Consider the following 13,222-nt stretch of genomic DNA (forward strand, 5'->3'; position numbering starts at 1 on the left):
TACATGCTTGTATCCAAGGAGACTACTTTGAATTGAGTGTTCCACAGTGTGACATAACCTATTTATTCAATGACAAGTACTGTTTTTATTGCTAAAAAACAAACAAAAATGAAACAACATAAAACCAGATGAATTGGATTAACTGAATGTTTGGGTTTTTTTTTTAAACAAACATGCTTTTTGTAAGAGGCCCCTCCTCCCCACAGATATGATCTGTCATAGATTTAATGCTATACTGCGTGTGGAACCTAAGCAAATGGAGGCAAGCATAGCAGGCACTTCAGAAAAGTTACCCCTAGTAAATCTTTTAAATAAAACTCTTTCTCTATATCAATTGTTTTTTAGGTGTGGAAATTCTGTGCTGTACTTGTGAAAATCGGCATATAACTTATAGAGCGAAATTACTTTGTTACATTCTTCAAATCAAAGACATTATGATTGACACAAGAAACACCATTGACACAGAGGGTTGGGTACAGCACATCAGCGTTTATTCCATGCAGCTGTTTGCTCTGGTTTGTCCCATTGCACTGTACACAGAATACAGGACGAGGAGGCCGGCTTTGGGCTGGAACTAAAACCACATGGAGAGGCAACATGGAGTCACAGTTGGACAGGAGAATACCCCGTAATACCCTGCTTTGTTCATGTAAGTATATATGGAACCAATGCAAATGATATCCAAGTCTCTCAACAATACTGTCCACCGATCAATTGTGCTTCCGGGGTAACACTGGTCAGGAGAGGTCACCACAACAAAAGCTGCCATAAATGCAAAAAGAACACTCATTGTAATAGATCATTGTAATAAATTAAAGTAGAGAATTACATATGTAGGCCAGCTACAAAGAAAATCATAATTGGAGTTCCTTCATTAAAACAACACTCGTACATAAGGGGGTTTGTTCACGAGGGGAGAAGACGGTGGACATGGTTAGAAAAACTAGGCATTTTGGAGTTTCCACCAAGCAGTATGTGACATGGAGCAAGAAATACATTATGGATCCCTACTTAATAAAGTTATAGTTTCAAACAGAGTCTAACAGTAATTGGAAAATGTTTCTAAAATCATCTTAAAGCTACGCCGCAAAACTTTTCTAGAGGAGTGTCTGCTACCTGCTTGTCTCCATGGACATGTTATTGCTTTGCCAAGAATGTTCCACAGTATGGCATTAAATCTGTTCAGAAGGTGGTATCACAAGGTCAAATTACACATCAGATCTGTGGAGAGACGCTCACAGTAAGAATGCTTGTTTTTCACATTTTTTGATAATTAAAATGTCATGAAATAAAACAAAGACAGAAATATTAAATGCCATGCTGTGGAATATTCCAAAGAAAGAGATAACATATTTGTGCAGACAAGCCAGGTTTCCCTCCATAAAAAAGATGCCCAGAGTAGCTTCTAGTAATAATAATATAAGAAAAGTGCTGTAAAAAAACAACAAATGTTACGCAGTTTGGTTTTAAACACAGTTAATTACATTTCCTCATTTTGAGCACTGATGGATGTAGGAAAATACTGGTTACTGAATTATACTGAAGAATAATGGACATCATTTAAAATAAATGATCAGTTTCAACAATTGTGGATTTAGCTCTTGGATATTTCTTATAGAATAAATATAGAATACTGAGGACATTGCCACATTCTTGGCTCTGGAACAGTGTAGCCATACTGCTTGGTGAAAGGTTTTCAAACACATAAGGGACAATCCACGGCACATTTTCATCATTTGATAATAATTATTACACCAAGCTAACACTAGCGGGAGCTGTGAGTGGTCGGTACACTCAAACATTTTAGGTTCACAGAAAAACGCCACATCCTCAAACAAGGGAGACATAACTCAAACTTAAGTGCAGTGTCCCAGGTCAAAACAAGAAAATATATAATGCCCTTCACTCATGTACGAATAAACAGTGGTGGGGGTGAGGGTAACTTGGTAACAGACCAAACTACCAAGCTATAGTATAGGGGTATCACTGTTCTTATTTGTTAAGGGTGCCCATATCAGTGGAGGGCATTGTATAATACTTATTTTGAATTTAAGTAATTACATAAAAATAACAAAAAATAATATTAATACATGTAAAAAAAAAAAAAAAATCAAAGTGCTAAATTAACATTGCTATTATTAATATTGGTCTCATATGCGCAAGTTAACAGATCCTTAAATAAAAAAAAAAAGAGTAAACATTTGACAGGTCAAAAATTAATAAACATAACTTAATAAAACACAAAATCTATATTAAATAGCTTCAGAATCATATTTTTAAATAATAATCTAGTTCATTTTTGATTGCTGTGACTGTCTCCATCTAGTGGATCATATATTGCTTCTATTTGTCATTTAAGACAAACAACAGAATAAACCTGAGCATGGACACATAAGACAGTGAACCAGACCTGGGGGGAGGCCTACATGAGCCAAGCCTGATAGACGCCTGAAGACGTGGGCACCTCCACCTGAGAGCCTTTTCAGCAGCAGCAGGGGCTAAATTAAATAACAGACTGTTAAAGAAGACAAATTATGCTGATTTTTCTAAAAAATTTTCTCATATTTAGTATTAAACTATAACATACATTACTTGTTAGAAACAGGTCATTTGACTCTTCAAAACTGCAGAATGGACTCACCTCTTCATAATGGCATGTTACTGTAGAAAGCTGTGGACTTTCACCTACTTGTTTTAATTATTATATAATGACTATGAGACATTTTGAACTCTACATGTGTAACCCAGAGTCTGAATTTTTTAACTAATCTGTACAGAAAAGTGGGCAGAGATGGAGAGTAAGTGAAAACTGGAATTTTCTGAGCACCTCAAATGCAAAATAATACATGATTACTCAAATATACGTGAAACAATCAATTTACAACTTTGATTAACCTGACGATGAGGGAACACCATGAGCATAACATGGTTAAAATGTACATTTTACCTAATATGCTCCCTTTAACATACGTAGACTTCTGAAGCAGTACATTTAAAGGTATTTTTTGTTAATTTTTGCAAGAAAATTTGTTCTTTCCATCCAAATATTAGATATTTATCTAGCTGGTATTTGTATTAATATTTATCTACCTTTCAAGTCATGTCCAATTTTACACATGTTCACAACACATCATTGATGTAATTTTTAACTGAGATAGGGGGGGTTCAACATTAGTGAATTTTTCTTTTGGATACTGGAATTAAAGCTCATTTGTGAACAGCCAATAAAAATATATAAGGAAAATAAAATTGCTTAGTTGGTTGCACATACCCCTGGGACACCACACAAACTCCCAACTCGCCACATGGTTACAGTGATAAAGGGTTGCTTTTCGAGACCAAGCACTTAAATTAATATCCCTGCATGGTCCGCCACATTCTAGCCTACAGTACTCAAGTTGGTCCGCTCCACTTGGTCACAGTCCTGGTTCGATCCTGAGATGTCTAATGATACTCAAAATATCAACTGGAATAACAAAACAAAAAAATCACTTGTTTTTTGCCGTTTGCTCCATTAAAACTTATGGGAATGGCGCTGTTTATCTCTCCATGCAGTTGTGCACTAGCGTTAGCTGTCCGAGCGCCATGCTAGCACAGCTCAGCAAAAAATTCTGCGAAAAAACTGAGAGTTTATTTTTGTTTTGTTTGCTTTTGTTCATGCTGGTGTTCATACGTTTAATTCAAGCGTTCACTTTTCCGGGCCACAGTGCAAAATGTGGGAGAGTTTTGGGAAGCTAGCTAAGCTCATGGTAAGCTAAAAATGGTTGTTCAGACAGGCTAGTAACAGTTGGGGATTCAAATGCCTTATTTAGTCTTTTTCCCACCCAACAGCCTATGGTACAATAGCTCCTATTTACAAGATAATCCTGAATTTTCTTTCAAAACTTGGACAAAAATAAATGTATGAATGCATCTCTATCTACTGTACAATATCATTCAAAAAGGGGATCCCTGCCATGGGTTGCCTGGATGCTATAAGTAGTGAGCGGAGATGGAAAATAGCATGGTGGACTTGTTCTTGGGGAGCTTGATTGAGAGGAGTTTTGTGGAGTTATTGCTGAGCAGAGAGCATCCAGACACGAAGAGAGCCCGGAGAAAGGAGCGCCTCATGGGCCCCATTACCATGAGGAAGGAGAGCCCATTACCACGAGGAAGGAGGGCCCATTACCACGAGGACAGAGGGCCCATTACCACGAGGAGGGAGGGCCCTTGTTGTTCCTGATGGTGGCATCAGAGCATTCTGCCTCAGAGGAGTCACAGTCTGAGTCTCCGAACTGCAGAGGGTTCTGAAAGCACAGGGACAGGTTACTAGAGCCTTTTCGATATGGATTTTTTTAACAGAAGGTTGGAACACATCCATATTATTGAATCAATGGTAAAGGTTCTTCCTGTCAGTTAAATATCAATTATTTTTGTCAGACGAGTGAGTCTGTTTACCTCCTTTACAAGTTTACATGTCACCTACTTCAGAGTCTGACAAAAATAATTTACTGGTATATTTAACAATCAAACCATTCATTTTAATGTAGACAAGCTGCTCTATCACACTCTGTTCAACAACTACTAGAGCAGCCAAATACAGACAGGAAGACATGGAAAAGAAAAAAAAAATGATTCAGTGGTTAAAATTTTAAAAATTGAATGTTAACAGTAGCTGCGTACCACATGCTGCCATCCTAGCTCCACCTACTGTATTTTAACATCAACAGAACCAACATTTGTCAAATGACCCGACTTAAATTTGTTGTGCTTAAAATATTCAGATTCCTCCAGGATATGTGTTAAAAGATGGGAAAACTTATGTTTTCCATTGAATTAACAGTGTTTTCACCCTAGACCACACCCCCCATCCCCACATCTATAGCTATGCTTGGTCAGGGCCACCTTAGCTGAAGAATTTTACCTATATGTAGGGCCAATTTAATTATACATTTTTGCTTCCTAGCACAGACACAGCAGTGCTCCACCTATGACTTGTAGTACACCCCACAGAGGGCATATACAGTATCACACACCCACAGACAGTAGAGCTCTTACCTCGTAGCTGTGTTCGTCGGAGCACAGCTTGCCCAGAGAGATCTGCGTCTTGACCCTGCGTACGGCACACTCCTTGTCGGACAGGCCGTCAGACTGGGTGGAGATATCGATGGGGATATCGGGGGTGTGGGACAGCAGCTCATCCAGGTGCTCCTCCTGACTGGCACTGAGGCGCTCCAGAGGCCCGCTGTGAGAGTGCTCACTGGTGTTCCCCTCCTCTCCATCAGATACAGACAGGTTCTCCGAGCTGAAGGTGGAGTACGACTGGAAACTGCTCATACAACGGTGAGGCCTGGAGAAGCAGAGACAAAAGTGATCAATTGGAAGAAGAAGTACTCATTTCTACACTTAAACAAATGTACAGACAAAACAGCAAAATCAATTCCCACTTCTGTGGCGCGTGTGTGTTGGTGGTGGTCGGAGAGGCCGATGATGCAAATTGGCAGCCTCGCTTCTGTCAGCCTGCCCCAGGGCAGGGCTTACCACCAACAAGCATGGTGTGAATGAATCATGACAAAAGTGTAGCACTTTGAGAGGTTTCGACAAACCTGTAAAGCGTATTATTATTATTATTATTATTATTATTAATAATAATAATAATAATAATAATAATAATAATAATAATAATAATAATAATAATAACGTATAACACAAATTCAAATGATCTTAAGGCATGAATGAACCAGGTTCAAAGAATAAATAGGTGTTTTTTTGTTTTAGTTTTTTTTTTTTACTTAATTTATATCAAAAAATTATTTTAAACCAAGAAAGTACCCTGCCCTTGAAACTAAGCCAACAGAAATCTAGTGAACTGAATATGAGCATTGTGATTTGGCATTTACCAAATCCAAAAACAGATTTTTTTTTAATCAAAACCATCCCTAATCAAATGTGTTTGCATTTACCTCTGTCGCCGTGGAAATTCCACCTCACTGTCCACCTCTCCCTCCTCTTCTTCTGAAGAATCATCACCCTGAGACACAACCACAGGTTTAAAACCACAAGTGTACATACACTATATAAAAAGACACATATGCTTTTTTCAATCAGTGTCTGACATGAAAGCAGACTAAAGTTTTCCAGTTTTAGGTCAATTAGAATTACCAAAATTATTATTATTTAATTATTTATTTGCTCAATGCCAGAATAATGAGATGTTTTTTTAGACAATTCTTATGCGTATGTGTCTTTTATATAGTGTATGTAAATGTCTGGTTTCAACTGTATATGAGGATGTAATGACAGAAACTTTACACAATATGCCTGTACACCAGCTTTGACACAGGTAACATAACATTGCACATATTACACCATGGTAAAAGCATAAAACTTAGGAAGCATACCTTCCTGAGCGGTCTGATGGTGCGGGACAGTGGTGTGGGAACAGGGCAGGAGGGTTTAAAACCCTCCGGATGCCCTCCCAAAGGCCTGTCCTCTGCCTCTGAGCCTGTCTCTTTAGTGGGCACTGCAGGGGTCGTGGTGCCCTCCTGAGGGTAGGTGGGAACATCCAGGAGGCTGGAGGAGGGCGGGGGGACCTGACAGCGCTGGCACCCAGAGAAGGGGTGTGCCTGGCAGGGACACAGAGAGCCGGCCCCTGCACTAGGGTTGGAGCCCGTAGAAGGGGTCCTCTGGCGTGTGTGTGCATCCACCGCAGTGGAGATGAGGTCAGGACTGGACTCTGACACGCGGCGCTGCATGTGGTCACTCTGTGGGCTCCTGAGAGCCGCCGCAGGGCCAAAGTAGCGCAGGTTGTTGGCACAGTTAACAACAGCTTCCTCTCGGCCCCGCAGAGGGAGGAAGGGGCCGTCGCGTACCTCTCTGGAGGTGTCCTGAAGCGGGTGGACAGGGGGCAGGTCCTGTATAGACTGTGTGTCCTCCAGGGGCCCCGTGTTAGGTCTGAGGGCTCCGGGGAAGTCGCTGTGGCTGCCTTTGCTGTTAGCGCGGCGGTGACGAGGCTTGCTTCTATAGCGGGACTTTCCTGGGGGAGTGGAAACTTTGGGGCTGGCCGACAGAGGAGAAGGGGTGGGGAGGGGGTCCAGGCTGGGGATGCCCTCAGAGCGCAGCAGGTCCGGCCTAATATGAAGAAGACACAAGGAATGTTCAATGTTTGAATTACAAAACATTTTCAAACTCATTTCAATCTTCTCCCTTACTCCTGTAGGCAAATAGTCCTTAACATTATTGGAAAATATCAAATGAGATGACTATCTTCATTTGTTCTTTTCATTCATATAAAATGCATTATAAACACGTCCAGGAGCTTTGACATTTGAGAACTGAACACTGAAGTACTCATCCAAACTAAGCTAAACTAATCCAAAACTACTATGCATTACGGAACATGTTTGTAGAGGTTTAAACTAGCAGCTTTTGCACAGAGTAAGACTCCATGGGGACAAAGAGAGGGTCATCTGACAAACATGAACATTTCAGAAAATGTTTGTAGAGATCTAAACTACAGGCACAGCATATTCTCTGCACCATTATATTACCTAAAAAAAACTGTTGCAGCCCTCTTGGTTTACAAAATGAAAACATAAAACTAAACAAATGTACTGTAAAACTCCTTTCTTTTAAGAAAACCGAACCTCTTAGTCTGGGGCAATCCGGGCTTGTGGGACAGGCTGCCTTTCTTCTTGATGAGCTTCTCCACAGCATTGGGCCTCACGATGGGTCTGACGAGGTGCCGCTTATACGACCCGGGATACTTCTTTTCTACTGCCTGCTCTCTCCTGGTGGGCAGCAGCAGGACAAAAAGACTCAGCAATCAATTTTAAATAAGTCAAAACTAAGCCAATGGTATCTACTGTTCTAGGAAAATATGTAATTGTAATTTTTCTGAAAAACATTGTGAATAGTAATTAGTAAATAAAAATCTGCTGCTTGTTACAGTGAAGTCAAAGGACCTGTTTTCTATTATTGCGCTGTTTTAGATCTGTGTTACTGTTTACAATGAACTGGAAAATAATAATCTACATATGTTTTAGGTAATATAAAAAAATGCACAAAAAAGCATAAGTCCCCTTTAAGCATGAAAGTATCTTACTTCATGAGCTCCTTCTCGCGCACCTCCAGCTGCAGCATGATGGCACTCAGCTCCATGTACAGGTTATTGGCTCGCTCCAGTTTCCTCTCGTAGTGCTCCCGGATATCCAGAGCGTGCCTAACAGAATATATGTGGGACAATGTGAATGAGGAGAATGAGGCACCAGCTGCAAAAATTGTTGTTACATCCTTAGGCAAGGCACTTCACCCGTATTACCTAGTATGAAAGTGGTGTGTGAGAGTGATTGGTGGTCAACAGAAAAGCCTATGATGCAAACTGGCAGCCTCGATTCCGTCAGTCTGCCCCAGTGCAGCAGTGGCAAGAATAGTAGCTTACCACCAAGTGTGGAGTGAATGAATAACGCACTGTGTCTCTAAGTCTCCAAAAAAGCACTATATAAATGTACAAATGAGTATCTAAAATCCATACTAGTTTTAGTATCAATTAGTTTCTGATTTTCAACACTTGCCAACCCTAACTGTAGCATAGTAACAAGACACTACAGTATTACAGTATTATAGGGCTAGGCTTTGTGTCTTTTTAATGGTCTACAGCAATCCTCTGTTAGTCAAAGCATGTGGTTTGAAAAGAAACAGAATACCCTGGTGGTATAACCTACTTGTTTCCATGACGATAGATAAGTTTAATGCCATACAGTGAAACAAGCAAGTGACAGAACCTTCACCGGAAAAGTACATAGTGCACCTTAACAAGGACTAATCCAGGACTAAAACAAGGCTAAAACAGGTTTAGTTCCAGATAGAGCCCCTTCTAAACCAAATTTGAGCTATGACCAGGCAATAAAGACACGATGTATCACCTAAACTATAATAATAGATTATTTCCAGTGTTCTCCTGACCTGAGCTCGTCCCTGCGCCGACGGATCAGCTCCTCGTCCAGTCTGTGGATACACGTGCCCTCACTCTTGATCTTCTCAAAGTGCTTCTTTACCTCGTCCCTCCAGGCTCCCTGGAAAGCAACACACAACAACTCAGCATTTAAATGTCGAGTGAGAAGGAGTCAGACAACCAGAACAGGTATCAGGCCAGCTTCAGACCTGAGACTTGAAGTAGGTCTCCTGAGGGGTTCCCAGAACATCTGCTGAGGCAATGTCCAGGTGCAGGAGGATCTGTCTGAACGACGGTCGGTTCCTTGGCTTCCCTTGCCTGAAACAACAAACAAAAGTACAACATTTATGCTGGTTCAGTCATGGCTTAGGCCTGGTTTTATTTATGATTCAGTCCTGGACACATCTAGAGCGTGTCCTATTTTAGCCCTGGTCCAGTCCTGTTTTAGTACAGGTTCACACCTGACCCAGTCCTGATTCAGCCCTGGTTCAGTCCAGGATTAGTCCTGGTTCAGTCCTGTTTTTTGCTCTCACCAGGTCTGTTTCATGAGGATCTTGAAGCCATCGGGACAGGTGGAGGGTACAGGCAGGTGCAGGCTGTTACTGCCCACTCCCCAGATAATGGCCGATGAGTCCACGTCTTTGTAGGGGATCTCTCCTGTGAGCAGCTCCCACAGCACCACACCAAAGGACCTGCACACAGCCACCAGAGTCACACAGGACACATAGCATGTAGAATTTTCATTTCAGATTTTATAAACATGAACTATCTGTGTCCCCAGATACAAAGTGAACAAGCTTACATCAAATTGTAGTGCTGATTTATTCTTAATTGCAAAAACATTGGACATGTTGGCCAAGTTGTTTGTGGAATAATTTGGTGTTTTGGTTCTCACGACGATTATCTGTTCAGTTAGCAGAATGAGCTCCTTGCTTTTTTGAGGGGTTGCCAGATTCTACAACTAAAACCAGCTTGCATTAAACCCAAAAGAGCTCTCTATGATCTGATATGTCCTCAGTAAATAACAGATTAGTTGAGTGGAGTTGGATAGGAAAACCTGCTATGTCCTTCTGCCTTGAGCATGAGTGGCTGATGTCTTACCAGATGTCCACCTTCTCGGACACAGGCTCATTGCGGATGACCTCTGGGGCCATCCAGGCCACCGTCCCAGCAAAGGACATCTTGGTGCTTTTGTCGCTGAGCTCTTTGGATGTGCCGAAATCTGAGATCTTTATGGTGTCGTTTTGAGTCACCAGCACACTGCAAACATACACACACACATAAGCAGGATTTGTAATGGTACCTACTGGATAAATATTTCACACCAACTACATTATTATCAGATTTTCTATTGTGTGTTATATTAGTTCATATATACTTAAATGGCAGTTAGTGATAAATAGTTATTTCATGTAATAATAATATAATATGTATGTAATGAGTGTCCGAATCGCTCTGTGAATGCACTGAATAGTCCACTAGAGAGTGCAGGGCTATGTAATGAATGAGATATTTGAGAGTTCCTTATTTAGGTTTCAGAGTGGGACTTGGGGCAGACCGTGTTCCTTAAATGTGTGGCTGAACAAGACTCACTTGGGGGACTTGAGGTCACGGTGGATGATCTTATGCAGGTGCAGGTAGTTCATTCCACTGGCGATGCCTGAGGCCCAGTCCACCAGCAGGCGGGGGGTGACCTTCCTGCCTGCACGTAGCACCTCATACAGCTGGCCCTGAGCGCAGTACTCCATAATGATGCAGTAACAGGGTGCCTGCGTGCACACTCCCCTGAGGAACAGACACACAGGTTTAAGGACCACCAGGGGTGCTTGAGCTTCCTAAACAAATTTTAGATCTCTAACATGACAATAAAGTATTATCTATTCTATGATTATTTGATATTTCGTATATCGGTCACATTGAAAATGTTCTATAAAGCTTGAAATAATAATGCAGAACATACACACAGACAAAACAATATCCTCTACATAGAGACAAGCAGGTGATAGGCCCCTGCTAGAAAAGTCACATTTTATTTTCTTTTACTAGGATCCTCATTAGCTGTACAAGGGCCAGCTAATCTTCCTGGGGTAATTTCATACAGACATTAAAACAATATAAATCATACCGACTATTTATAAAACATATATGTATATGAATTCATTTACATAATTAAAATGTTTATCTAAAAAAATGTAAGATGGAAGGGGACCTACTTGAAGCTGATGATGTTGGGATGCTTGAGCTTTCTCAGGTGCTTGATGTCTGTCTCCTTCTGCTCTCTCACTTTCTTGATGGCCACCTCCTCAGAGCGGAACTTGCCCAGGAACACTGCACCCTGTGCCCCACTGCCCAGCCACTGCAGCTCTGAGATCTCCTCGAATGGGACTTCCCACATGTCTGCAAGTACACAGCACAACATGAGAAACAAGGCCAACGCTAAATGACAAACTAATTTCCACACAGAAAACAAGTTTGACTGTTTGAAAATCAGGACCAGATCAGAGTTGAGTGTAGACTATGACAGGAACAAACTGAGTCCACATCAGGACTAAAATGAGGTCAAACCCGACAAATGTGAACACAACCTGACTGTAGTAGAACTCTTACATTGTCTGATATTTTCATAAATAAAAATAATTGAATGTACATGCAGATCACAGCTATGGCCCTGGGCTTTCAGTCTGATGTGAAATTATGTAAATAATTTGTACTAATGCCCCCCATATTTGGAACTACTTCTACTTAAGAATTAAATAAGTTGAACATACTCCTGGAGTCCTGGAGGACTAAAGGGGAGAGTAATGGGGAGGAAGGGCGGGGTTTTGGAGTATGAGTGTTGCAGCCAAGTGTTTGTAATCAGAAACTCCTGGTTGTAATCAGGGCAGTCTTTCATGATGTCACCAAAATTTAAGAGTTTTTATTACTGAAAAAAACTCTAATAACATTCATTCTTACTGTTGGTGGGTGAGTCTCCATGGAGACAAGCGGTGGACCACCATAACATAGTGTATCTTTATGTTTAGACCTTTTTTTACCTCTCCTGTAAAGTTACTGAAATGTTTCTCGCTCATTAGTTTTACGTTCACAATATGACCTACTAACCTAACAATATTAAACTTATAAACAGTCTGTAATTAGGTATATGAATGGTTAAGATAGCTTCACCTTGCTGCTGCAGCTTGTACTCGGTGGAGTAGGTTTTCCCGATGATGTTCCAGACCGGCCGCAGACACCCAAACAGCCCCTCCAGGAACCCCCCCTGCCCCGGGCCTGCCCTCTGGAAGTGCAGCTTGATATCATCCGGGTGTGGGTGCTGATGCCTCCTCTCTTCCTCCTCCCCTCCTCCCTGCTGATGTTCGGGACACTCCCCCTCCCCTGTCTGCTCCTCCCCACCACTACCCCCCTCTCCTCCTTCCCCTCCGTGCTCGCAAGACCCGGGTGACCCCTCCTCTTGCTCCCTTAGCTGTAGGACGCTGTTGTCAAAATGGCCGCCTTCGCTCCGCATCGAGTCCACACTTAGCGCCACGTTCTGCGGGCTGACCCCTCCCAGCATGTCCTCATCGGCAACGGGGGTCTGCAGCGGCACGGGTAGGTGGGTGGGTGGAGCCAGGTCGGTGATGATCTGAGGGGGCGGGGTCTGCATGGTGGGTGGAGCTTGCGGGGGATAGGGGGAGTTGTTGGAGGACTTCTTCATGGCATCGCCCACCACCGACAGTTTGAGCTCCTCCTTGAGCTTGCCCACAAGCAGGCTAGGGCAGGAGGTCCAGGACAGCACCTCAGGAGAACTACCCATGGTGTCGTGAGGGTGCATGGGCTGCCTGCTGGGGCACGGGAGCCAAGCTAACGCGCAGGCACCAAAGAGTGGAAGATGATGTCACCTGCGGCACAAAGAAGGCAGGGTTAAAGGGGCTATAAATGATTTTGACATCTTAAAAACAAGAAAAACAGAATTAGTTCATGTTAAACGGTTTGCATTGATCCAAAGTTATTCTTCGCTTTTTCAACATATTCTGAGTATCCTAATTATTCACCGCAATGAGTTCTAGGCACATGTAACAACGGCCAGAGACCAATGCTTTTGTAGTCACGATAATGCTGACAATAATTAGCATGCTAACAGAAAACCAGCAGACAGAACACAGCGGTCTCATTTTGACCCCTAAAAAGCCAATCTGTACTGGGGAAAGACACTTTACATTATTATTGAAAAAATCATCACAATAATGTTAAAAACAACTAGCATGTTAACAATGCACTTCCTGATTCTTAGAGGATAAAACATTAGAGAAT

General features: G+C 41.9%; 2 protein-coding genes across 2 annotated transcripts in view; one reads left to right on the forward strand and one right to left on the reverse strand.

The window, feature by feature from the left end:
- The window catches only part of ddx18 (DEAD (Asp-Glu-Ala-Asp) box polypeptide 18), a 125,128-nt gene that overhangs the window by 34,257 nt on the left and 77,649 nt on the right, over positions 1-13,222 (forward strand). The gene's annotated exons all lie outside the window — the stretch shown is intronic.
- The window catches only part of si:ch211-45c16.2 (mitogen-activated protein kinase kinase kinase 13), a 49,055-nt gene continuing 36,303 nt past the window's right edge, over positions 471-13,222 (reverse strand). Inside the window, exons 3-15 of the mRNA XM_033987510.2 lie at positions 12,098-12,810; positions 11,146-11,329; positions 10,526-10,717; positions 10,034-10,192; positions 9,466-9,624; positions 9,142-9,250; positions 8,944-9,053; positions 8,084-8,200; positions 7,626-7,769; positions 6,381-7,110; positions 5,943-6,010; positions 5,038-5,329; positions 471-4,286 (exon numbers count right to left, since the gene is read on the reverse strand). Of these exons, the coding sequence (XP_033843401.1) occupies positions 4,188-4,286; positions 5,038-5,329; positions 5,943-6,010; positions 6,381-7,110; positions 7,626-7,769; positions 8,084-8,200; positions 8,944-9,053; positions 9,142-9,250; positions 9,466-9,624; positions 10,034-10,192; positions 10,526-10,717; positions 11,146-11,329; positions 12,098-12,743 (3,009 nt within the window). The 5' untranslated portion in view covers positions 12,744-12,810 and the 3' untranslated portion in view covers positions 471-4,187. The remainder of the gene's footprint in view (positions 4,287-5,037; positions 5,330-5,942; positions 6,011-6,380; positions 7,111-7,625; positions 7,770-8,083; positions 8,201-8,943; positions 9,054-9,141; positions 9,251-9,465; positions 9,625-10,033; positions 10,193-10,525; positions 10,718-11,145; positions 11,330-12,097; positions 12,811-13,222) is intronic.

The sequence above is a fragment of the Periophthalmus magnuspinnatus genome, chromosome 21, assembly GCF_009829125.3.
Source record: "Periophthalmus magnuspinnatus isolate fPerMag1 chromosome 21, fPerMag1.2.pri, whole genome shotgun sequence".
Classification (NCBI taxonomy): Eukaryota; Metazoa; Chordata; class Actinopteri; order Gobiiformes; family Gobiidae; genus Periophthalmus; species Periophthalmus magnuspinnatus.